The 25,759-nt window shown below is 48.1% G+C and overlaps 1 protein-coding gene across 1 annotated transcript in view; it reads right to left on the reverse strand.

Moving 5' to 3' along the window:
- Positions 1–9,743: 9,743 nt before the first annotated feature.
- ANTXR2 (ANTXR cell adhesion molecule 2) overlaps positions 9,744–25,759 on the reverse strand; it is an 80,295-nt gene continuing 64,279 nt past the window's right edge. Inside the window, exon 17 of the mRNA XM_083861841.1 lies at positions 9,744–11,544. Within this exon, the coding sequence (XP_083717967.1) occupies positions 11,506–11,544 (39 nt within the window). The 3' untranslated portion in view covers positions 9,744–11,505. The remainder of the gene's footprint in view (positions 11,545–25,759) is intronic.

Below are 25,759 nucleotides of genomic sequence, written 5' to 3' on the forward strand. Positions count from 1 at the left end.
ATTTGGGAGCTGCTGCATTGTCACAGATGGGACATACATCTTGTAAACTATAAATTTTTTAAAATTATTTAGCATCTCTGTTGCTGTGTGGGCCGTGTGGCAGCAAGCATGGGATAATTCCACAGCTTTCATTAGAGCACACATCAAACATTTAAAGTCCACGGGTGGTGTTTTCAGGAACTATTATAATAATTAGGAAAGGAGAATGGGTTTAATAAGAGTTGTAAACAGTGATCGGCAGCCAGACCCCGTCCCTCCCTGCAGACCCATCTGCACAGCACATCTGGGCACATGGAGCAGGGAGCAGCATGTTCCATCCCACCTGCCCTGAGTCTGAAGGAAGGTGTGGGAGGTCTGGGGTCACTCTGGGGCACAGCAGTGACAAATTTGAGGAGAAAAATCCGTGAAATACATAGAAAAGCCCAGTCATACCCTTGCAGTAGACACTTGTGCTCAGTCTCTTGGCAGCTGTCGCTGGGTGCTCAGAGCTCACAGGCACAGAGCCTTGCAGGCCCTGGGCTGTCCTGGGTGGGCAAAAAGGGATGTCCCCACCAGCAAGGACCTGGGGCCAGAGCTGGCAGCCAGTGGGCCATGGCCTCATCCTTCTCAGGGACCTGGACACAGGATGCCTGAGGCAGGCTCTTGCAGTTAGGCACTGCTGCACCTCTGGAGCCTAACAGATAGAGGTCTGCAGTTTTTTGGTGCATTTCAGCTGTCAAGATGAGACATGAGAGGTAAAACATGAACTCTTACTTGAAAGTTATAATGGGCGCTGTAATCTACTTAATTGTGCCGAGCAGTGCAATCCCTAGGAGCAGCTCCTTGCAGTGGGGTACATTGTAGTGTGGAGGGAAGCTCCAACAGCTGTAAATCCAGTCAGGCTATGTTAGTCATGAGGCATCTTCTAAGTGATGAGAAGTCCCAAATTACACCCAGCAGAGGAATATTCTGGAAAGGAGGTTTCCATGACTGAAATTTGATATTCCACACACAGCAGCCCTAGTCAGGATTGCTTCCTGTCCATATGGGGTAGTTTGGGGTGCTTGTGCTCAACCACTGGTCCCCATACCCTGGAGCTCTCCACAGACCTTTGGAATTCCCTGGTGAAATGCAGTGGCTTTGTTGGAGGTGATAGAGGTCCTTGTGTAAGGTACTGTGGAGGGGAAGGACCATTCCAGTGCACCAGCAAAAAAGCTGTTGAATAATTAGCAGCTAGCTGCAGCTACATTGTGTGTCCTGCCAGGTGTTAAATGGGCAATGCTCAAGTCAGCAGATCTGTTATGACATTTCATGTTCTGTGCAAGTTCAGGCTCTTGAGAAAGCAGCCAAGGTGCTGGCCTGGGAGCCACAGGCTGGCTTTGAGCACCTCTGGGCTGGATAACCCCTCCCCTAGGAAAGGCCCTGGTTCAGGTGGTCCTTCCAGCTGTCCTTTTTTTCCTTGAGCACATCCTTCTCTGGGACAGGGACACAGAAACACAGCTGTGGTGACCTGCCACTCACTGGCCACCTTCTGGACAGGCCACCAGCCAGGTCTCAGCAGGGAGCTCTGCTGGAGCCACCACTGGCTGTCACCGTGCTCTCCCAAGGCACAGTGCCCAGCCAGGGTTGCCATGGGATGGGGGAAGCTCCCTCTCTTTGGCTTTGAGCTGAGGGCCCCTCACTGGGCATGGCAGCCAGGCTCCTGATCTGAGGAAGCCATATGGTCTCACCTGCCCCACAGAAGGGCCAAGCCCCAACCATGGGGGCAGACACCCATGGCTGGGGCCCCTCTGTCTGTGTCCCCCACAGCCAGCCCAGCTCTCCAGCCTGGCATGGGGCAGCTCTTGTCCACTGACCTAAATTGAGGCTGAGCAAAGAGAGCAAGCAACTACCCCACTGCTGCTGCTCTGTTTTCAGCACGGCTCAAGCTTCCCTAATCCCCTTGGATTTTGTATCTACCAAAACAGCTTGGGCCCATCAGTAAATTGCAGTGGCATATGGTCCAGGTTTATGAGTAATCTGGCACACACTGAAGGCAAGGAGGACGTCATCCTTCAGCAAATACAGAAAATATGGGGGGGACGCGACGACTATGACTGTATTTAATATAGTTGATGAGAAAGCTGTGAGAAATGTTTACCTTTGAAGCCAGTCCTATTTCAACTTCAGCTGCTGGGAGAAGCTGTTGTGTAACAGAAAACAAATAGAAGTAACAGGGAAGTCTCGTTGTCCTGCAAAGTTTTTGTCACTTAAACTGATCTCATGGGTGTGTGGAGGGTTGGAGGGGAAAGCAGGCAGCTGATGCCACCAGCCACTCTGTATACAACCAGTGCCACATCAGCCACTTGGAATAGTCCTCATCACCTCCCTACAGGCGAAGTTCCTCTAGCTGGGGCACATGCCAGAGGAACAGCTTCATCCCTGAAGAGAGAAGGAAAGTGCAGTTTTAGTACCTCTGGGAGGAGGAGCCTGATGGTGGACACTTCGGTGGGCCTGACCTTGTTGTAGTGGCAATGGATGTCCCAGCATGCTTTCCAGATCTTCTGTGAGGACACAAGAATCACCTTCCAGTGTCAATGTACTCAGCATTGGCTTCATCAGTGCAATTCACCTGAGGAATGTCCAGGTCCTGGTCGAGGAACCGTCTGTGCAGTGCTGTCCTGGCAGGAAGATGAAGCTGTGAATGGTTTAAGCTGCACCAGCCAGTGTTACAGCTCTTCTGTAAGGGCTGGGGACATCCCTGAGAGCAGGGGTTGGAGGAGACATCCCCTCAGCTGACATCCCCCAGAGAAATCTGTGTCAGAACTGGGACATCTCTGGGAGCAGAAGGACATGGAGTTTGGAAGGGAATGTGTTGGATAAAATGCTGCTGCAGCATTGTGAGAGCTTTTCCTGGGACCCTGATTGCTCTCTGTGGCTCAGACCAGTAATGCTGCTTTTCCCTTCAGCTGGGATGAGAGCTAATAGTTTCTCTTCTCCGTAGTCAGCTGCTGTGGGCTCTGGAGCTCCATTCTACAGAGGGCTTGAACTTCCTTTCACTCTTCCCAAAATCCCCATTTCCTCAGTATGTTTGGAAGTTCAGCTACAGGAACCTCACTCTCTCACAGCCTCCATACATTGTGTAATGCTTTGGCAGCACAACGTGTTATCTTTGGTTGCATAGATTTGGCAGTGGCTGTGACATTCAAGGGGGACTCATCTCCAAGAGGACATGCATATATCCTGTCCTGTGACCTGGTCAGCAGCATGGAGAAGGAGAACACAGTTGGCTCTGAGTGCCACTCTTCTCTTGCTGCCAGCTGCTACTTGGAAACACCCCAAGCTTCAAGGAAGGTTTCACCTCTTTAGTCCAAGAAAAGGCCTCAAACAGCTCACAAATAACTTAAGCCTTGGGCTTTTAAAATTTTAAACAGAGCCTTTGGGACCGTATTTGTTCAAATCTTATGTATCTTGGTGGCTCAGATTTTTAGCCTTTGCTGCAAGCTTTGAAGCAACACAGTGTGCAGTTTAAAGGGAGCTTTGCTTTTTAAGTGGGAACTGGTTTTTTAAGGCTGGGAATTGTGCATTTTCTGCCTTTTTTGCATAGTCCAATTTCGCATTCTAAAAATTAAAGAAAATATTATCTGTTAAAGGGTGGAATGCAGACCATGTGATCTCAGCAGGGAGATGGAGCAGGGTGCATTGTCCCAGTGGGCGTGGTGTCATCTGTGGGACCATGCTGAGACATTCTGCCACTGCTGGGGCAAGTTGCTGGAGCCAGGAGCTGAAGTTTCCTCCAGTCCCTGGAAATCCAAGGGCATCTGCTCACAATTCTTATTTTAAGTGTGTGTTGACAGGATCTTCATGTGCTCCATTGCTTTGCTACTGGTGGCATGTGTGTGCTCAGATGGATCAGGGACAAGTTCCCCTTGCCCCTCCAAGTGGCCCTGGTACAGCAAAGGCCCTTGTTGCCCCTGCCCTGCTTGGTGCCAGGGACAAGGGCATCTTGGGATCCCATGACAGTCCATGCCTGGGAATGCCGAGCTGCATGTTATGCCTGGAAAACAGGCCCCACAGTGTCCTCTCATGCTGCCACTGTCATGAAGGGAGGGCATGCTCCCAAGAGGGGCTTGCTGGGATTCTCCAAAGCAGTCTGGGGAAGGGCTGAGCCCCAGATGTGCAGCAGAACTGTGGTCTGCAATTGGCCCTGCAATTCTCTTCTGCTTTCATGCAGGTGGGACACCACCAGGTGATCTTTCCAGCAGTGATGACAGGACATCTCCAGTGTTTCCTCTTCAAGATGTGGCAGTGAGTGGTGGTGACTCAGTCTGCATTTGTAGCCATGCAGAGGCAGTGTCCTGGTGTCTGTCTGCTGTTGCAGGACATGCAACATTGCAACATTGCAGGCCCTGAGAGCCGAAGGCGTTAAACTGCTTCCAAATAGGCTTCTTCATGCTAATAAAGTACCTTGGAGCTGGTCCAGCAGGCAGACACCTGGGTATTATCTAAGCATTTGACACCCCTAGAGAACCAGAGCCTGGATGAGCTTTGTACACTCTCAGATATCTTGGAGAAGAAAGGATGCTTTCCATAGAAAATGGATTTTCAGGGCCAGCTGAAGGACATGACGTTCAAGATCATTGCTTTAAAATAATTTCAGCTGCAGTTAATGTGAAGCAAAGAAGAAAAGAAGACCCAAGACAGTGAAAGGATAATTAATTCTGAGTTGGAGCTGCAATTTGGAAGGGCTGCATTGTGAATTGATCCTTTTACAAATGATACCTGCACTGGCTCTTCCGGGAGAGCCCTTTGCAGTGAAATGTTGTATTGTTTTACTTTGATACTGTATGTTTGTTCTCCTCTGGTGTTAACAGAGTGACCTTGAGTTCAGCCTTTCAGAGCAGGGCCCAGCGTAGGGAGGAGGTTCTGCAGGGAGCCCTGGCACAGGCTGGGCTGAGCAGAGTCCTCTGGGGACAGCCCCCTGTTCTGTGTCATGGCAGGATGGCGCCTGGCTGTACCCTGGGCTTATGGCACTCTGCCATCCATCCTGCTTTGTTCCTCTTTTCTCTCCAAACCACTACAGCATGCACCCTCATCAAGAGTAGTTCTGCAGAAACCCTTTTAGGACCATGGAGTATCCCTTTGGAGGGGCACAATGTCCCTACACCTAGGGTCTCACTCCACAGAGCTCTAAGGGAACTTGGATCAATGGATCACCCTCTCTGGCTCCAACCTCCTCTCGCTGGTGCATCTCCTCCGTTCCTAGCACGTTGTACTGAATTTCTCCAGAAGCTTAGTGATGCTTTTTATGAGGAGCTGTTCCAGGGAACGAAGCCTGTACAGAATATGATGTTTTTTACTGGGCTATTCTGATGTAATTTGAAAAGTATCTATTTCTGACCTACTTGCTCTTCCTCAGTTTACAGAGAAACCAAATAGAAAGTGTTGAGGCCAGAGCTCTAATGAGATTCACATTTTTGGACATCAGATCAGTACAATAATGCATTTCACACTGTTGTTTCCTAATTTGCCTAATCAAATAAAGGGAGATGAAGCATCACAGAGCCCAACCTCCCCGTTCCAACAAGGCAGGGCTGAACCCATCACTTGGCACTTAAATTAATTTTCCCCACACAGGTTGGCCAAAGCACATAATTTAATCAGTGTCTTGCAGCTCTGTCAGTAGACACCATCTATCCCAGGGGCTAGCAATCCCAGGCAGCTGTCCCAAGGAACCACAGAGTGTGTGGATAGCCTGGAGAGGTTTTGGGAAAGAGGGGAAGGCATCTTGGGCCGCTGTAGTCCGTGCTGTTACAGCAGGGTATCAAGCAGTCAGGTTCAATCACAGATAAATCCTTACTCCAGTGCCACAGGTTGGAGCAGATGGGGTCTCCCTGTGCCCTCAGGAGATTGTCCAGGGAAGTGAGGGCTGTTGTTGGAGCTTGGGCAGGTGCTTTGGGCCAAGGTGGGGCAAATACTAGTGGTGTGGTCAGGGAGGAATTTCTCCATGACTCAGTCATGTCGTTATATGCTGAAATGGGCAGAACTCGTGCTCCAGGTGTATCCATGTCCTGGAAGGCAGCTTAGAAGCAGCGTGCTGCTTGGAGCAAGTTTTCCTAAATGTCCTGCTGAGCGGTGCTGCAGGGAGCTGGGAGCTTTTTGGGTACTGCCCAATTCACCACCCAGAACAAAGCAGTTCAACTTAGAGAACCTGTATGCTGAGACCTGAGGCCCCTTTCCTGGCTGTGGAACAGACCTGAGAACCCCACAAATGCTGCAGGATTGGTGCCATTGCAGATGCTTTTCTCCTACAATGTGTTGGAGAATTTAGCAGAATTTGAGATTGTGCTTTTAAAGGAGAACCAATCAATAGGTTGGGGTTTGGGTCTTGTTTTAATTCACTGGGAGTCAGGAATGGCATTTCAGTGCTGATGACATCAGAGCAAACCTAAAAATTGTACTAAAACCCCCCCAAAGTATAAAACCGTGTCTGAATTCTGTTCCTCCAGAGATTTGTTCTGGGCTTGGCTGTGCTGTAGAGTACATCCGGCTTTGCAGGTACAGTTTTTGCCTCAGAAGGTGCGTTTGTTCCCAGTCCCAGTGAGGATGGCTGTGGTTTGTTGCAGTGGGCTCCTGGGCCCTACTGGTACATACCAGAGCTCTCCAGAAGGCAGCAGCAGCAGCCACAGGCCCCAGCTGAGCAGTCCTGTGCATTCCTGATTGGGAAAAATAAGTTCATTTACAAAATTAGGCAGAGCAAACAAATGAAAAAAAAAAAAAAAGTGCGAATTAAATAATACGATTTTGGTGCAAACATGGAAATCAAGTCTTGCATTTCCATGGGTTGTGGAGCCATCCCTGTAACACAGGAAGAACCATTATGAGTTCACTGCTAAAATCCAAAAAAAAGTTATCAAGTAAAGGCAGTTTCTTGCATCCGAAGTCCCTCATTATATTAAAAAAAAATAAAAATACTGCAGCACAAAATTTACAAGTGCATCACAAGGACCCACTTGCACTGTTAAACAGATGGCACCTTTACAGGACCCAAAAGTATATAACAATTTTAATTGAGCCAATGCAAAACAGATTTGTGAAATAAAATAGGACATGCCAGGTCTAATAAGGCTCTCCTTAGAAATTGTGATGTTAACTTTGTAATGGCACAAGAAGTACTCAGAAGCTGCTCCTTAGCAAATGAAGCACTGCCTGGACTTTATCACTGCAGCCTCTGAAGTTTCTGTTCAACACACTGCCCCCGCTATGGCTTTTTTTGGGAGTGCTTTGGCCACACAAGGCTGTTTTCCCAGTGCCCTACTGTGGCGCAGCTCCTTAGGCCAGAGCCCTGGCTCTTGGTGAGGACAGCGGCCAAGCCCCTCACTCGCTTTGGCAGTCGGGAAGGGGACATTGCTCTGGCCATACCTGAGTTTGGTGTCTGCAGCAGGCAGACTGTCACCTGTGCCCTTCCTGCTCCCAGGGCCACTCTGCCATGCCCATTTTGTATGCCCAGCAGTGCATAAAGGGGAGGTCAAAGACAAGTCCTGCCTCCCAGCACTGCAGAGCTGAGCTCCCAAATTACCCCTCAGTGGCTCCTCTGGTGAAAGAGTTCCCCAAGCTGAACTCTGAAGGCAGGTGGTGCTTGTGGCCTTGCCACTTCCCAGTGAACTAAGGAAAACACCTGTCCTGCAGCAGAGCAGTTTTCCTGTAGTCATGAGGTAGCACTCAATGACAGAGGATCAAATGCAGTTTTTCTCCTCATTGATAGCACTGGGTTTCTTTCACCTTTCCCCACAGTCTGAATTGTGACCAATAAAAGAGCCAATTCTTCTACAGCTGGAAAGGGAGGTTTGGTTTGAAACGACGTAATACAGAATTCCCAAGTTCCTCCTACATGTGCAGGAGAAACAGCAGAAAGAAAATCTTAACATCTCCCCTACTTAGAACTTTCAGCTTTTTCTCCCTGGAATTTGTCAGCATGATTCCAACCATGAGGACATATTAAGGTGACAACAGTGACCAGAGCAGTCGGTTTTGCAGAGGCCAGACACCTCTGTCCTGAGTGTTTGTGAGAATGCCAGGAAAGGGATGCAAACCCAAACCCATGACCTGCATGAGATGCCATAGCTGAGAGGGGTCGAAGATAAAACCTCAGCATCCCCAGGAGTGGGAATGCATCCCTGTGTTGGGAACATTCCAGTGTGATGAGGCTAAGTCAAGTGTGTAAAACAAACTGCATGCGAAATGCAGAATTGTGGTGTCACATTAGGGATGATCAGAAGAAGAGGGATGTAGCACAGAAATTTCCTGCAGGAAAATCTCTAACAGGAATTAGTACCAGCCAGCCAGGGCTCTCCTGCAGCGCCTAGGGCTTGGGATGAGCCTGCATTGCAGCACTCAGAATTCCCTTCCATTTTGCCTTAGATCAGCCTGACCCAGCTCCCCCAGGTTACACACAGCAGGTTCATGCCTGATGAATGCTCTAGTTCTTGTTAAATCAAAAAAACTGAAAGGGAACACAGCAGAATTAATTTTTAGTTTGTATTAACTCCAGCCAATTAATTTCTGCTATTACCAAAACGTATAAAATAAACATAGCCTTGTTATATTGAGGATCTTCTTATTCCCATGAATTCTCCCTTGCCTCACTGGTGAGAGGAGCCCCTCAGAATTCCTTGGTGGCATTGCTGGGCTCTTTGTACATGGCTCTTTAGGGTTCTCTCAGGCATTCTGAGCACTCCTGCCAAGGAAGTCTCATTTGTGTCATCTGAATCAGTGGATTTTATATCATCCTATGTCTCTCACCCCCAAAATTATTTGTGATGGACATTCCACACTGTGTAATAAGGAAGCTCTCAGGTATTATCGGCACCAAAATACCAAGTGTAACATGCTGTGATATTGTGCGAGTTAGAAGGGAACATCTGTGTAGAGACCCAAAATGCAATTTGGCTTGGGATCAGCCTTTCTGTGAAGAACTGCTCATTTCATGATTTTCAATGGACACAGGCAGAAAGGACAAAAATGGTAAGTGGATTTCTATTTCTGTGTCTCAGTTGGCTACAAATATTCTTTGAGAGGCAGGAAATAAATGTGAGGGGGAAAACCCTCTTCATCTGCATGTTGTCCTGTTACACAGTGCAGCTCAGAACACGAGCTAGCGCTCCAGCAATACCTTGGAATGTGTAATGTGTACATGGAAAATGGAGGAAAAGTAAGACAGAGCCGATTGTTTTAACCTAGCATCTGCTGAGCTCAGTGTTCCAGCTGTGCTGCCTCAGCACCCTGAGGAGCAGTGCAGGACCTCACCCGTGTCCTGGCACTCCTGCCCAGTGTTGGCTCTTGGTCTTGCATTGGGCTGGAGACTGTACAGAGATTTCGTCAGGGGCTTGAGCTCAGCCAAGGGCTTGCTGGTTGGGCTCTGTGGGTCAGTCATCCCTAGCCCAGGGCCAGTGCAACCCAAGCTGTGTTTCTGCAGCGACAGAGCGTTGCTGTGGGCGCTCTGGTTCTGGTTGCGTGGCTGATGCCTCACAAGGTACGAGCAGCATCCTTGTGGTGTTGGAAGGGTTCGCCCTGGCTGCGGGCAGCCGGGACCGCAGGGTGCGGCTGTGGCAGCTCTCCCAGCCATGCTGTGCACGGGAAAGTAAGCTGCCTCTGGAAGTCCGTACCATGGGTCAACCATGGCCCTGGAAAACGGAGGTCTGAGCTGTGGGAATGATGGGGAGGCTATGGGGGAGGAGAAGATGGAAATAATGACTGAAACTAAGATAATAATTTTATTTATAGTCTAATGTGCAGACTGTTGCTGATGAGGCTACCAGTGACATAAATAAACTCAAGCAGAAGATGTAAGCGAGTAGATAAATGTAAAGGCATCTTTGGGCAGTGCCACGGATTTGGACATGGACCAAGAGAATTATTTCTGTCCCTTGCAATTCCAATGAAGAGCACAAAGGAGATAATTAGCCCAGGATGCTCCGCATTGCTCTTTCCATCTTGCACACATTCATGCCCACCAAATGTGAAATGTTCGCCTTTTCCCCTCCAACATGATGGTTGTTGAACTTATTTTTAGTGTCATTTGATAAGCCTCCCTGCTCGCAGAGAGACATCCCACTGACCCAGCCACTGGTCATTGTCTATACCAGTTCCCATCAAAGCGGGCGTGCTTTGTCAGGTTTCGACTCAAATATCCATTCTGCCTCTGAAGTACAGTATCGAAAGTGACTGGATCATTTGAGCCTTTTTCTTCAGCTGCTCCCTCCTTCCTCCCCCACAGTGTTTCCACTCACGCTAACATAATTTGGCATCGTCGACGTGACACGACACTGGTTTTTCTAAAAAATTATTATACATACGTTGTCGATGTTTGGTGATGGCCGGCGCTTCCATAAATTTAATTTCTGAATTGATGGAAAGAGGTCTTTCCCATTGCGGAATCGTACCCAACACTCGGCGCCCCCTCCGCCACCGAGGAACGCACATACAGTAATAGGTCATTCAATGTCAAAAGGCATAAAAAAGATGAGCAAAATCTTCACAGGCTGCTGCTTGCTGTTGCCTTTAATTATATTAATTAAACTTTGAAATTCTCATGCAAAGGGAGTTGCTGGCTTGTGACGCTGAAGAGCCCTTGGAGATTTGCAGGGGGAAAAAAACCCTGAGATACCAGCTTAGTGGCTACTGCTTTTTTTAATCTAAAAAAGAAACACACAAGCCTACGACTGCTAGGTATGTTTATAGATGATGATGTTTTATGCGCTACTGAACTGTAAATGCAGGGAAGGGGAAAAAACCACCAGCCACAGTGTCAAGGTCTTGAAGCATCAGTACCTCCAACTCAGCTCAAGATCTCTGCTTACAGGCTGTCTTCCCGTGGAATAACGCTCTAGTAATTCCTTCCTGTCCCGAGTGCATAATGAAAGAAAGGTGTCTTCAAAAACTAAAGGGCAAAGTCTTGCTCGCTACTGATACCTCGAGGCATCTTTGTCTACATTTTGTCATGCGTGTGCACTTTTCAGTGTTAGAGTGACAAGATTTCCAGTCAGAAGGTTCCCGTAAGGCACGACGGAGGGAGCTGGCGAGGGTTAGGGATCTGACATGGCTCTGAGGCACTCGGTTCTGTGCCTGCTTAGCCTGGTGGGAATTGTTATCCTGTGCCTGTGGCGAGTAGTCCCTGTGTAAATACCACCTGCCTCCGCTGCAGCAGAGGAACGCTGCGTCGCCACTAAAAGCACATTGCATCCTGAGAATCTGTAGTCCTTAAAAAACAGCAAATAATAAAAATAGAAAAGCATTCTCATCTTTGGTGTCTGTGCTGTCCCTTCGGCATTGCACAGAGCCAGGCACATGTGACAGTGCTGCTCTCCGGGGCATGGGTAGAGCACCAGTGCACAGTTGGAATGTGGGCTCCCAGAGCAGGGATGCGGGAACCTGCAGAGCTTGGGCTGGATGATGGTCCAAGGGATGCAAGGAAGGGCTCGGTTCTCTCAGCTGGGTAGGACAGTGGCAATGTGGCTGTCTCTCCTCCTGGTATCTGCTTCTTCTCCTTTACTGAGAGGGAACTCGGGTGAAGTTGATACAGCGGCCCTGAGGGAAGAGAGAAGCTGTTACTGGAGGAGTAGCGCACAGACAGAGGTTCCTGGATGCTAGAAGGAGGCTGTAATTGAAATTCAGATGTTTGGGAAAATAACAAACCCATGAAAAACCTTTTAAGAATTAATGGAAATTACCCAGAGTGAGGCACTGCATTTGCCTTACAAATGCAGGCTCTAGGCAAGCACAAGGACACGGGCGACACATTCTGACACTCCCAGGCCTTCTGTGAGCATAATTCACAAATTCTGGCAAGCGGCAGTGAGCAAACCCAAACCCATCTGACTGTAGGAAGGGAAGAACATGGGAAAGGCAGATCCTGCCCCAAATCTTCCCTGAGACAGTTCCTCATGCAGTGAGCGCAGATAAATGTGACTGCTAGCAGAGCTGCTGCTGATCAGAAACTGCATTTTATTAGCAATGACTCTAGCTCTGCATCTACAGACTCTGTACTTAGAATCTGTAAATTGCTGTGCATAAAAGGAAAAAGGGTTTCATGTGATGCCATATCTATAAAGGGGTCCAGTTGAATCCTGACAGCTTTCTGTGTAGGAGAATGAAACAAATCCAACAGTTTGCTTAAACCTCTTTTATTCACTTGGAGTTCATTTAAATGCCTAAACTCTCACAGGGTCATGGGGTGTTGGAGTGGGGTGTGCTGCCTCAAAGCAGCTCTCTAGCACAGCAGCAATTCCTTTCCTTTGGTCACGGGCATCTGTCAAGGATGGTGACACGTGAACAGTGCAGGCAGCACTGCTTTGTGCTCTGAATCCTTATTTCTGCTTTAAGAGATGCACTGTTAGAGGGAAAGTACTGCTTTCTGCTCAAACCCAGGAGATTATGGAATTGCCAAATGAAATTTGGGATGGGTTTCATATTCCTGTTATTCATTTAGTTTGATCTCCAGTTTTTCTGGGTATCAAGGAGGGTAATGGCACACAGCTATCCAGCTTTACTCAAGTGGGTCTTGGCTGGCACGAGAGGGGCAGTGTCAATGAGTTTCCTGATGTTTCAGATGTGGTTCTGTCAGGTGTTTAAGAAATATAAATCCGGTGAAAAGGTGCAGACAGGAACTGTAGGAACTTCTGGCTGCCACCACTTGTCTTATAAAAGTATGAGATGCAGAGAGATAAATCATGGAATACTTTAGGCTGGAAAAGCTCTTAAGATCACCCAGTCCAACCATTCCTTCATCACTGTCAAGGCCACTACCATGTCCCCAGGTGTCATATCCACATGGCTTTTCTGCCAGAATGAGTAGTTCTAAGCAGAGCAGGGAGAGAGGAGAACCTTAAACAAGCACTGCCCTTTCTGGTTCCCTACTCATCTCCCACATCTGTGCCCCCAACTTCTTTATTCCATGACTCATGGAGAAGGGAGGAGAGAAAGTAGTTGTGTGGTCAGGCAGACTCTTGCCCATGTCACTGCAGGGAAAACACCCTGGACTGGGGAATCTCAGAGCCATAAGAAACACCGTCTCTCTAAACACTCCTAGCATCAGATGGTAACATCTAATAACAAATACACCATCAGTTTAAGTTGTAATGTTCAACCCTTTGCATTCTAGATTGGCAAATTGAGGCAGGCAGAACATAAAAGGCTGATGTTCACTTGTTAGGGTTTATCACTTCAGATCAATATGAGCCGCAGGTTTTCATTATTAGAAACTCAGTGATGTGACTAACAACACCGTCTCCTGCAAACTGGTGTGGAGAAAAAGCTGTGGACTTCCTCGAAAGGCATCCAAAACCTCCCATGCAGCAATATCTGTGTCATCACTAAGACCAGCTTTTAGAAACAGAATATTAAATTCTTCTGATTAATCTGACCTTTACAGAAAGAACTATTTACTGAAGTAGAAGCACTATTTACTAAACCTTAGTGTTACCAGTCTGGTTTTGAACTTCCCAATTAAAACATGCATATTCCATGTAACCAATTCCACCAATGCATTCCCATCCTGGTGGCATTGCCAGGATACCCTAGTGTGGGGAATTACTGCTACACTTGTGTCCCTGTGCTCAATTAAACCATCACTCCAACCAATTTGAGTTCTGACGTACCATGCCTTGTAAATCATTGGCTCATAAACCTTAACAATACCAACATGTAGTCAGTATGAAATTGCACTAAATTAGTGGTTTAGCACTAGAGTAATTAAAAAATGAGTTATGCATGCATTCGGTGATCTTTGTAGGGAATATGAGATCTGTCTCCATGCACCACATCCAATGTGAAAAACCTCACCCTTCATGCTCACAGATGCACCAGAGGTACTGCATGGGAAGAATGTGGCAGGTCTTGCACAGCAACAAAAAAGGGGAAAGAGATCTATGGCAAGGGAGTTTACCTAAGAAGGAATTCTTTTATATTACATCAAAGCCATTTCTTTAGTTGTTGAATTTCCTACTGCATCTAAGTTACAGGGCAAGGTGGAAAAAATTCTCATAGGGCATGGGATCTCAAGGGGTGGGTGCTCACATCCAACCCCGAGTTAGAGCCTCACCTGGCAATGCCCAAAACAAGGCACCAAGAGGGGCCTGCAGGAGCAGCTCTCCCCATCATATCCCTCTCCAAGCCCCTAAGGCTTTGTGGGCAGTACTGGGGCCAAGGGGGGAGGAGAGATCACTTTGAGTCAATGTCCACCATGGGCCTGGAGCTTGGCCATTGACAGTGGTGAGCCAAGTGTAACAAGCATTTTGGGGTGTCTGTGTGTGTATGAGAGCAAACACATGCTGCTGTCCCTGATCCCAGCAGAATTCTGGGCTCCTCAGGGGCAGGACAACATGGCAAGGGCTCCTCTGGAGCTCTTCCAGTGTTCATCTTCAGTGTTCATCTGGAATTCAGGAAGGACAGGTGATGCAGGCTGGATCTGGGATGGGATGTGACCGCACTGAGCCTCCAGACTGAGCTGCTCTGTCTGGTCTCAAGTGCATGTCCTTCCGTGTTTCCTTTAGCATGCCGAGTAGTTGTATCCATGGGAAGAGTTTCCATGGATGGCACTGCTGATGTGTTCAGCATCTGGCTCAGGACTAAGAACAACTGCTTTCCCCAGAGGAACACTTGGCAGTGCTGTTCTGCCAGGACAGTCGTTGCTCCATGTGGTATCCAATCTCCTAAAAGCTTGGCTTCTCCTTGTCTTGGAGGACTGAGATCTCCATCACCCATTGCTGAGACTCGGCTACTCCTACCTTGGCTGCAGTGTCTCATGAAGAGCACACGCCTTTTTGGATTTGGCATTGATCCTGAACTCCTTCCCATGCAGAGCCATGAGGAAGGAGAGGGCTTCAGAATAATGTCCCTTCCAAGGCATGTGTTGAACACTTGTCTTTTCTGTTGCCCTGTCCTCTCAGCACTACCAGAGCATCTTCCATGCCTCATGGGTGTTGGATTGTGCTCTTTTCTGACCCAGACATGGGGCAACTGGGAGGCATTTTAAAAACTTTTATTCCATTTTCAGTCTTGTGTGAAGGGTGAGACAGTACAGATGTTACATTTCATGCCATCACAATCAGAAGCCAAACTATTTCCTAATTACAATACATTATAAGCAATTCTTGGCCTATCAGCTTTTTGCCATACAATGCTGTTAATGCCTTAAAGCTAATCATCTAAAATTACACCTCGTGGGCAATTTTACAATACATCTTTCATAGTTCTATTTCTCCAAAGCATCTAGTCTTATTTGCAAGGCCATCATTTGAAACTTGTTCCTAGTTCCATTTCTCTCTCAACGATGTCTGTCCTATTCCATAGCATTTCTAAGTCAGCATTTCTTATCTCAAAGTTTGCATACAGATGCATACTATATGGGCCTTCAGTCAGGCTTTGAGAATTCTCTACAAATCCATTTCCCACATATGGGCACATTCCTGTGAGCACAGCCTGTGTCCCTGGAAAGTGGTCTGCTCCCGACAGCTCCCCAGGGCAGCCTGAGCAGGCTGTTGGTGCCGTTTGGGTCAGCAGGCAAGAACCTGCTTTATCTCATTCTATTTCTTCTCACATGTACCCTGTGGCCTGGCCTGCACTTTGCCTCTCTCTAAGGACTGAAATTGAGGGCAGTGAGTTCCTCCTCCCTGTAGCCCATGCACTAACAGACAGGACTGTGTACACATTTTCCTCTTTGCTCATGCATGGGAACAGGCCATTTCCTGCTTTCCACACCTTTTCAGAATCATTACCTCCCCATCTGCTGCTCACTGGGATAACGAATGTGCTCTGGACCTGCACACTTGTGTGCAATGGTGACAATAAAAGAGAATTCTGAGGGAGTAAAGCTGGGAGGGATTTAAACTGGGCACTGAGGTGCCAGTTCCTGGCAGCACCTGCCTCAGAGTCCTGTTTCCTTGCTCAATTGATCCTGGCACTTCCCCTGGGCAGTGGGAGTGGAACCAGAGCACCTGTGCAGGGTCAAACCCTCCAACAGGGCCCTCAGTGACCTCCCTGTTCCAGAGGTGGTAGAAGCAGCATTACCTAGAGCTTGTGTCACCTGGCCAATCTGGGCACTAAAATTCCTCTGGCATTAAATCCTACCACTCCTTCCCTGGCTTTGCTGCTTGAGGTGTATTTCAGTTACAACACTCCCTCGCCCTACAAATACCCACTGAGAAGTGTACAGCTGAAGGAATGTTTAGATACTTTTTTAAGTTCACTCTTCACTGTGGAGAAGGGCTGCTAACCCAATCCATCCTGTGCAGCTCTGAACAGCCCTCAGGGACTGGATGCTGGCATCTCTCTCCCACTTGCTCTTTGTACCACAATGTGGTAGTCCCTCATCCCAGACCCCTGGGAAGCTCAGGGCATTGTGGGCATTAGAAACTGGCTTCCCATCCTGCTGACACCAAGCCCAGGGCTGTGCTGCCGGGCTCTCAGCACTCCTCTCTGCCCAGGTGTGCTGCCATCAGCACGTCTGTCTGATATCAGGCAAATCCATTGCCAGTTCCACTGTCTCACCTGCAGCAGAGCCCAACTACTGCCTTTCTGCCAGTGGCACCTGGAGAGGTCATGGTGGGCACCCCTGAGCTACGGTGTGGGAGTAGGACTTTAGCCCCCAGAGACCTGCCTCACAGGACAACGTGCTGCTAGAAGGACCTTTTGTCACACAAGTCATCAGCAATAATTCCTTAGAGAAGTGCTCCTGAACTGGTGTTACTGCTGCAGGCACCAGGATTGTTCCTGGGGCTGCTTGAGGTAGCTTTTCCCCAGAATTCCTGAATTGCTGGCTGAAACACTTGTGACAGAACTGAGGTGAGCTCTGAGCTCTGAGAACACTGCAGGGTGGGCTCAAAGGCCTCCTAAAGTAGTAACAAAATCATGAAAAGAAACTACAACTAAATGATGCTGTTTGGGCCCTAGCAAGAATTTGGGGGTTTGCTTGAGCAAATTTTGCCAGCAACTTCAGTGGAGAGGCATATTAATTTCTGTATTTAGGTAATGTAATCTACTTAGCGTGTGTGCATGAACCTCAGGATCTTTCCCAGCAATCCCACAGTCCTGGAAGTCAGCTTCCAAAGGTCACAGGGTCTGGGGTCCAGGAACTGGTTTCACAAGGGAACCCAAAAAAAGGCTGCTGTGAGGATAAAGTGCCAGCACAGTTACAGGTACCTCACCACCACCTTTCACCCCTTGGACCTGCTTTACCTATGGGAAAAAATGACCAGGAAGACAAGACTAAGTTGTTTTGAAAAAATAGTTCCTATATTTTGCACCTGATAAATGCTATATTTTGGAGCACAGGCCAACAAACCAAACCTGCCATGGAGAGGTTCCAAAGAGTTGGTTTAAAGATGCTAAGTTGGAAGATTTTATTTTTCAGTGCCTGTGATTTAGACATTTGTTTGGAGCACACACTGAGGAGGGCAGGGCATGTTTATGTGTGAAATGCTGCTGTTGGCACGTAGCATGGCTCATACCCACTTCATACACACTACATGGATGGAACTACACACAGCTGCTGCTGCCCTGGGAGCCAAGGATATCTTTAGTGTGCTGGCAGCTTTGAAGAAATGTCATTAGAGCAGCTTTTTACCCATGAGCAGCGCTTACTTGGGAACTGAGCATATGGACAAGTCAGCACACTTGCTCTATCTTGGGAGTACAAGTCACCAGGAGTGTATCCCTGTGGGACCTGGGTGCAGGGGCTCTGCAGCTCCCTGTGTTCTGTGGCACCCAGCAAGAGCCACCTGCACTCCACCTGTGTCTCAGTGCCCTGCACCCTGTCATGGACAAGGTGGAATGGAGATGGCATAGGGCTGTGGACAGCCAGGGAGTTGGGAGGAGCTGGCACTGGGCTGGCATGAGTGCTGGCCATCCTGCCCTGACAGGTTTGGGTAGCAAGAACAGGGAGGAATTTCTTTCATTTGCCAAGTTTTCTGTGGCTGTATTCAGCAGTTCTCCAAATAAACTCCTGCCTTGACCAAGAGTGGTTGTGACAAGCTGCCTCTCTTGCGAGTCAGCCTTCCAGGGCTGGGAGGAGGGAGTGCCGAGCTGCTGAGCCAGCCAGTGGGCCCTGGGGGAGGATAAAACTGGCTGCATTTGTAGCATCTGCTTCAAAAGGAGGTTGTGGCAAATATTTTATTCAGCAGAGCTGGAGGTCTCCTGTCTCTAGAGGGCAGGAGTTTGTTGTTTTCCTCATGCAAGGCAAGCATTGCTTATGCAAAAGGAAAGGATGTGGAAATGGCCTGGAGAGTCCCTGTTTTTCCAGCATGGATCCTTTGGAGCAAGGGCCCTAGCTCACTCTCCCTGACCCTTGGCAGTGAGCCTCCCTCACTCCCAGCACTGCTGCTTCCCTGGAAATACCTCCCCAGCCTGGCAAGGTCTGTCCCTTTCTTGAAGGACATGTTCTCAGTTCCACTGCAGGCGCCTGCCAATGGAAGGCTCTTCTCCTTCAGCTCTCCTTAGTCCTTGGAATGCAGAGTGAGGCCATTCCACTGCCACAGGGAAGATGCTCTGTGTCCTGGCACCGGCCCAGCGCACACCTTGCCCAGCGCGGACACTCAGCTGCTCATGCATGTGCTGCCAAAACCAGGACACATCACCTGCCCTCTACACAGTGATGTGCAACACTGTCCCTGGGACAGCTCCCTCTCCTCCCATGGGACACTGAGGGGTTGGATTGTGATTCATGCTTCCAGGTGAAGCTCTGCAAGCCACATGTGCAGCACTGGGGAAGAACAAGGGAGAGGTTTTCTCTGAGTCATGTGTCAGCTCTTAAAGTTCTTCCCTAATCTTCTGCGATGAATCCCTGTGGTGAATGAGGGTCCCATTTTTGTTATGGGGGTGTCTCTAGACAGACTGACACCAGGCCTGATCTCTAGTGCCAGTTTCCTCATGTCAGCATCCTAACTGACTTCCTGAGTTTGGTACATCTTTTTAGGAAGATCTGCGACTATACAGGCATCACACTTCAAGTCTCATAGAATCAAGAATCAGCCTGGTGAAACCATAAATTAGCAAATCCTAGTGCTTTGGGGTGTTTTTTATCTATGAGGACAAAGAATATCAGAAATATGGAGTTCCTAGGGATGGCACCTCTAAAGCACAAGTTAAACATTCCCATTATTCTTCCTTCTTCCCTTTTGTGCAACCACTGTGAGAAGAAAGCAATTTATCCTCCTCTGAAATCAAGTGTAGTAACAGATAAGCCAGAACTGTCAGAAGACCCATTCTCAAACTCCACTTCTCTTCTATCATGACCTCAACTCAGGCCACTCCTAAAATCCCTTTCCTTTAGAAATACTTCCTAGTGTCCTTTTCCTGATCAACTCTATAACCTGGGCCTTTCTGAAGAGAGACTCTTCAGATGGCTCAGAGATTTAAGACCCAGGTGCTCTATGTCTTTAGGTGCAGAAATTGTCCAGAGTTGTGTTCTGAGCCCATAATGGAGCAGTGGCACAGCATTCGGATCCTGGCCCATGGATTATACAGCATCTGACTAGCATGTGGCAAAGGCTTGTAAGGAGAGAAGGCAGCCCAGTTCTGTGGTATTTAGGACATTGTGGAAACAATTTTAGGCTAGTTATCATGCAATTACTATGACAAAAAAAAATCCAGAAACTTCAGAAATTTTGTGGGAAGATGTCAATCTGTTTGAAGCAGTAGGCAGGGTTTAAGTGGGGGCTCTTAGGAGGAAGTCTAGCAAGACTGTGGCAGGAGGGTGCAGTTCCCTGGGGTTGTGCCCACTGGCACTGGCTCTGGCTCTGCAAACAGGAAGGGAGAGTCCAGCAGGACCCTTGTTCTGCACACATAGTGCACGTGTTAGCCCTCTAGATGCCACTGTGACCCAGCTGTTCCAGCCCTGTATCTCGTGACAATTCGGTGCTGCTCACACCAAGCACTGGGCCAGGAAAGGCACGGGTGCTAGGCTCTTCCCTATCCCTCAGCCACATCAGCTTCCCTGGTACCACAAGAGTAAACTCTTCTTCCTGCAGACAAACCCCCCAGCACATTGTTAGGTTTTAGTTGGAATGCCAAAGGGATTAGTAATTCACACTTTTCAGATATTTGGGCATCCCACTCCCCAGCAGCATTCTCTGATTTCATACTGCCAAGGCATTTGCTACAACTCCCCTGCAGGTGCCACTGTCACTAAGTTACCAGCTTTGTTAATTTTTAGATGCTGCTTCTGCTCCTGTGTGCCTTGTTGAAAATCAGGAATAGTTCCTTTAAAGGCAGCTGCATAAGGCTCATGGCACTGGAATGTGAAGGATCCCTGGACTGCACAGTGACAGTGTGCAGTCTGTCAGGGGGCTCCTTCCTGGCCCCCCAAGCTGGCCTGTCACACACAGTGCTGGTAGCCCCCAGGATGGGTGCACTGGGATGTGGGATGTCCTCTCTTCCTGCTTTGGGAACGGGGCCTGAAGGTGGAGGCTCTATATCCCTGAGATGTTTTCTCCTCACTAGAAGTCATTGCTACAGATGTGCCTATGGAGATAGCCCTGTTCTCCAGCAGTCAGGAGAGATGTCCTGTGGAAACATAGTCAGGCTGAGTTTACTTCTTTCCCTGTGCATTTTTCCTAAATGTCCATTACCAGCAACTACTGGAAAAAGGGATTTGGTGGGGTGTTTGTGTGCTTCGAGTGCTGAGGAGGGACAGGGTATTTATGGGATTTACTCCATTGCTGCCAGACACTGTCCAGATCCCCCGACTCCCAATACCTCTGTGCCTGTTTCCTCTCAGAAGCTCTTCCAAAAACCATGGGAATCATAGCAGACTGTTGAGTTTGTTCTGGTTTTCAGTTCCCACCTTTGTCTTTTTCCTTTTTTTCCTTCACTCAGTTTAATTTGTATAATGAGTGAAGGCTTTGGAGGGGCTTTTGTTACACATAAACCCAGAGATGGTGGCATTAAGTGCATTTGCTAAATTAATAAAGAAATCTGCTCATTTGCTGTAGGGTTTTGTTGTTGATTTGGGAACAGTGAGCTCTTGCAAATCTCAGCTTTCACCTTGCCAGTCCCTGTATCCCTCTAAGTGCACTGCAGTTCCTTGGAACCTGTTGGGGGTTGGTGCTGGCATCCCTTCACTAGATCACATTTATGCATTAGTGCCATCTGTGCCTGCTGCACCTTCTGTGAGCCAGCCCAGCCAAGTGACTGGCAGTTATCTGGGACTGCACACAAAAGGAGAGGGAAGAGAAAGGGAGGAAGGAGGACAGTCAATAAGGATGGCATCTAAAGCTTCCTGTGTGGGTCTGGGGAGCACAGACCTGCGCTGGGGCCCCTCCCTGCCACTGCTGAGTCCTTTCTCTCTAAATAATAGAGAATACCTGTCTCGTGGCATTCAAACCAGTTTTCCCCATCCTTGTGTTCTGGAGGATAGACAAAGTGCCAGGACATGAGAAAAGAAGCTGCTGCAGTCTGGGGACGGTTTGGGGACGATGCTGGGCTTTTCACTGCTCAGTGTTTCCCTCAGGGCAGGGCTGGGCCTGAGCGGTGCTGGGCCCAAGCTCTTCGTGGTTCTCTGAGCATGTGGCTGGGGTGTAGGCAGGAGGGAATGCAGGGGTGGCCGTGTGCTGGTTTACCCATTTGCCTTCTGTTCAGGGTCTCTGCTGGTAAAAATCCCTCGTGTGTGAAATGGCCTCTCAGGAGTTTTCCCCAGCAATAATGGGACAAGGGAGCGTTTGCTGCTATTCCTGTGCAGGGAGCTGAACTGCTTCCAGCACCCAGGTCCATGTGGATAGAGTCTGGGCACTTAGAGATCATGAACTCCCAGCTGAAAGTTTGGATTGATCTGTCCTACACAGGCAGGTACAAAGTACAAGAGCGAAGAGAAATACAAATGGAAGAACTAAGAATTTAGAAGTGAATTATCTGGCTTAGAAATTAATTCAATCATTGCAGTGTCAGTCTGTCCAGAAAATTAACGTGCCTTACCTAGCCTAACTTACATCACGGAAGGAGCACACAAGCTCCTGGCAGGGGTCCTGAGCAGCCTCCTGAGCTGAGCACCCTTCCTGTTGAGGCTGAGGAGCCACACTTCTGAAAGCAGGACTCACCTGTGTGTGTGCCTGGATACTGCCCAGAGTGAGGGAACTATCCTTCTCATAACTAAGTTTATAAGCATTTACATATAATAAATATATCTTTCTGATTTTTTTCTGAATGACCACTTTCACACTGTGGAGTCTTTTCCACTTAGAATTTGATACTTGGAATTCAAGATTTGCTTTTTCATTCATTCCATATGTTCTGTGTTAAACATATGCTATACTTTATATTTAAAAACTAGCAGCAGACTGAAAAAAAAATTGCCCACGCCGCACCACAAAAATATGTTTGCTTCATTATCCAAAGCTTCTGGATTTCTGTAGCTTTTTACCAGGCAGAGGGAAGCACCCTTGAGGGCAGTCTCAGAATGGGAAATAACTTGGAGAAGCTGTGGAGAGAGGGAACATCTGGTTCTGACTAAAGCATAGATAAGGCTGGCCAGAGCTTAGAGCTGTACACAGCCTGGTTGAGATGGTGATGGAGTTGTCAGCTTTGGAAATAGGGAAGGAAGCTCCTGCACTTAATTGGCCTTGAGTACTTGGGTGACACTTCAACCAGCCCCTCCTGAAAAGCTGCATTGATGCAAAAGGAATTGGAGCAGCATGTGCCGGGTGTGTAAGCCCCTGCTCAGCACCCTCCTGTCCTGGCTGGGCTGACCCAGATTTGCTCCTGGGCATGGAAGTGTAGATGGCTTGGCTTGGGAGGGCACAAACCTGGGCACAGCACAGGGCCAGACCAGGATTCAGCAGTGCTGAAACACTAAGAAACACACTCCCCACTGTTTCATTTCTGCCCGGCCTGGAAGGCTGGCTGGGGCTGGGGGACTGGCGGATGGCACTGCCAGGGACAGTGTGCTTGGGGGCTGCTCCCAGAGCCTAGCCTGAGCCCTGGCTGCACGGGGCCATGAGGAAGGGCACAGTCAGATCTCTCCAAAGGAGCCGGTGCACCCTGCAGAGGGCCCTGACCCAACTGGCAGATGTGTGGGCACAGCACAACACCCCCAGTGTCATGGGGAGCCTTGCTCTGAGCTGCCTCCTGCCTTCTGCCTGAGGAGACACTTGGGAATGCCACCAGAAGGAGGAAACTAGAGTTCTAAGGGGTTTGATAAAAATTTTAATTATCCCACTGAGAGAGATTCAAGCTGCCTGAGGGATCAGATTAGTTTGACTGGTCAAAGGAAAGGAATAGCCCCCACAAAAATCCTTATGTGAGAGCTGGGAAATGGCTGGGAATGGTTAACTGGAGGTAAGGTGTAGGAATGCCGTGATAAGTGGTGAATTTGGGAAAAGTAGCAGGGTTTGTCACTGCTATTACAGAACCGAATTAAGCGTGGTTGCCACGGCAACGCCATGTTTGTTGTACACAGAGCTGAGCCGTGGGCTGCCCAGCGCCCTGCTCCCCCTCAGCTTTGGGGCTTTTCCAGGACTCTCAGACTCACAGTCTGGGAGGCAGGAGCCAGTGCCCTGCCATCCTCCTACTAGGTATGGATATTTTAAACTTTATGAAATCACTGATAATTTAGACCTTGTCTCTGGAATTACCTGGTAAATGACCACAGCAGCATTCAGAACTAAAAAGCAATGAGGTGTGCACAATTACCTTCCAAAGCTGCAGCCACACATGGACTGAAGCCTGAATTTAATTGCAACATGGGTAGATTGGTGCCTTTTCTACATCCTTTCACTGATGAGCATGTCAGCTCTTTGGAGTTGAAAGCACAACAGAACCAAAGCTTGCACTGGCAAATTAGAAACTTCTAAATAAAACTTCTCTGGCAAAAATGAAACATAGGTTCAATTATAGTAATTAGTTGCATATTTCAAATTATATTTTCAAATAGGTGTAGTTAAATGAGTAAAAATAGCTTTGTGAACTGTCCTCAAATGGCTTACATGCATTTAAGTGCAGTTAGTGAAGGGCTGATTGAAGTTAAATGATTTCTAAAATTTTTAAATGACCCATGCATGTTGTAAGGGGCTTTGTACCAGCTGTAATAAAATTCAATCCACCTGGTCTGTCCTTTGCCCATGCAAGGCCTTACTGACATAAATGGCCCTTTTGAGCCCACTTTGCTTTTATAAAACCCCCTGGTTCTAATTATACCTTTGCATGAACCAGAGGAAGTTTCAGACTCTATGAGTTACATCAAGTACACAAACTCAAGCCCTTTTTTTCCTGGACTGATCCTGGGGCTCAGTTCACACAGGAAGGTGCACAAAATCCAGCAGTGTCCTGTAACACTCCATTAGAATGTGTGAAATGTAAAGATACTGCAAAACACAACCAGGAAATACACTTGTAAAATCTAGTCGAAAAATCAGAAAAAAATTCAAAATTCAACAAACCAAAATCCAACAAACCAAATCCCAGCAGGAGCAGCTGGAATGTGGTCGGTCTCTACATTGAATCCAGTCGGATTCCAGAGCAAAGTCTTTCAAAAGTAAAGGCTGTTCATGCAGTGCTGCAGCCTTGCTACCACAGCATTATAAATTAATGCCAGAGATGCCAAAAGGCCTCTTAAGTAGAAAAATGTCAACATGTAAATGTTGAGCAGGAGATTCACAGGAGCACTGAGAGCCTCCAGGTCCCCCTGGGAGGGTTCTTGCTCCATGAAGTCCTAGGAAAGCCTGAGCCCCCAGTCCTTTCACAGCAGCTTTGCTGGTGGAAACATATTTACCTGCAGACAGAGGGAACTGGAGGAATGGCCACTTCCCTGCCACGGGCCCTGTGGGGCAGTGTGTGGAAAAAAATCTTCCACCCTGTAGAGGAGCACAGAAACTCAGCCCAGACCTCTCCACAAAGAGCTAGCCTGTGCTTGTGCAAAGCTACAGCCTTCAGAGAGGCTGGCTGGGGAGAAAGGAACAGGTAACACAGAAAGAGGAGCACACAAAAATCCCTTTGCTGCTAAAAGTGAGGGATTTACATTTCACTAATGACAGCATTTGGTAAGTTAGGAGAGCTTCATGCAAACCTCTAATTTGCTCAAGGCACAGCCTGCGTGATCTGTGTACGGTTTGCTGTAAGTGGAACATGAGCAGGACAGACAAGCAATGCTTCTCCATGAAGTGTTCCAAGGCCTGTGCATGTGGCACCTGGGGATGTGGGTCAGTGGTGGCCTTGGCAGTGCTGGGAAAGAGGCCAGACTTGATGATCTCAGGGGGTTTTCATTGGGACTGCACCAAAAATTCACTGCTGTAATGGGTCATTTCCTGGTGTCTTATCAAAGTGAGGACTGTAGAAGTTAGGTGTGAAATGATACCAGGGAACACTCAAGGAAAGTATTTTTGTGGAAGACTGAGGTTTCCTGTACCACCGCACTGGCTATGCTGTGTTACCTGTCCAGTCCTGTGGTACCTCTTTGGGAGGACATTCTCACCACAGCTTCATTAATACAACTACAGAACAGAAAAAAGTGTTGCTGCTCTTTATCTTTTTCTTTCTCCGTCCCCCAGACAAGTGATTTGGCTGTTCCTAATTAAAATGAAGAAAAAAGTGGCATAAGCTTAATTAAGATTTTAATTCAGTTAGAGCCTGTAGGAATAAATCACTGCAGACTTGGTAGTGACAATCAGAAAATATAGTGCCTGTTTCTCCTCTGTCACAGAGATAGTAACAAATTATGGGGAATCCTGAGGAGACAGGAATGCAAGAGCTTACAAGTGCAGGTGTGTCTCTAACCCAGGCTATGACCCTGTGTTTGCACCTATGCTGGATCAAAGTGCAG

The sequence above is a fragment of the Zosterops lateralis genome, assembly GCF_965231275.1.
Source record: "Zosterops lateralis genome assembly, chromosome: 5".
Taxonomy (NCBI): Eukaryota; Metazoa; Chordata; class Aves; order Passeriformes; family Zosteropidae; genus Zosterops; species Zosterops lateralis.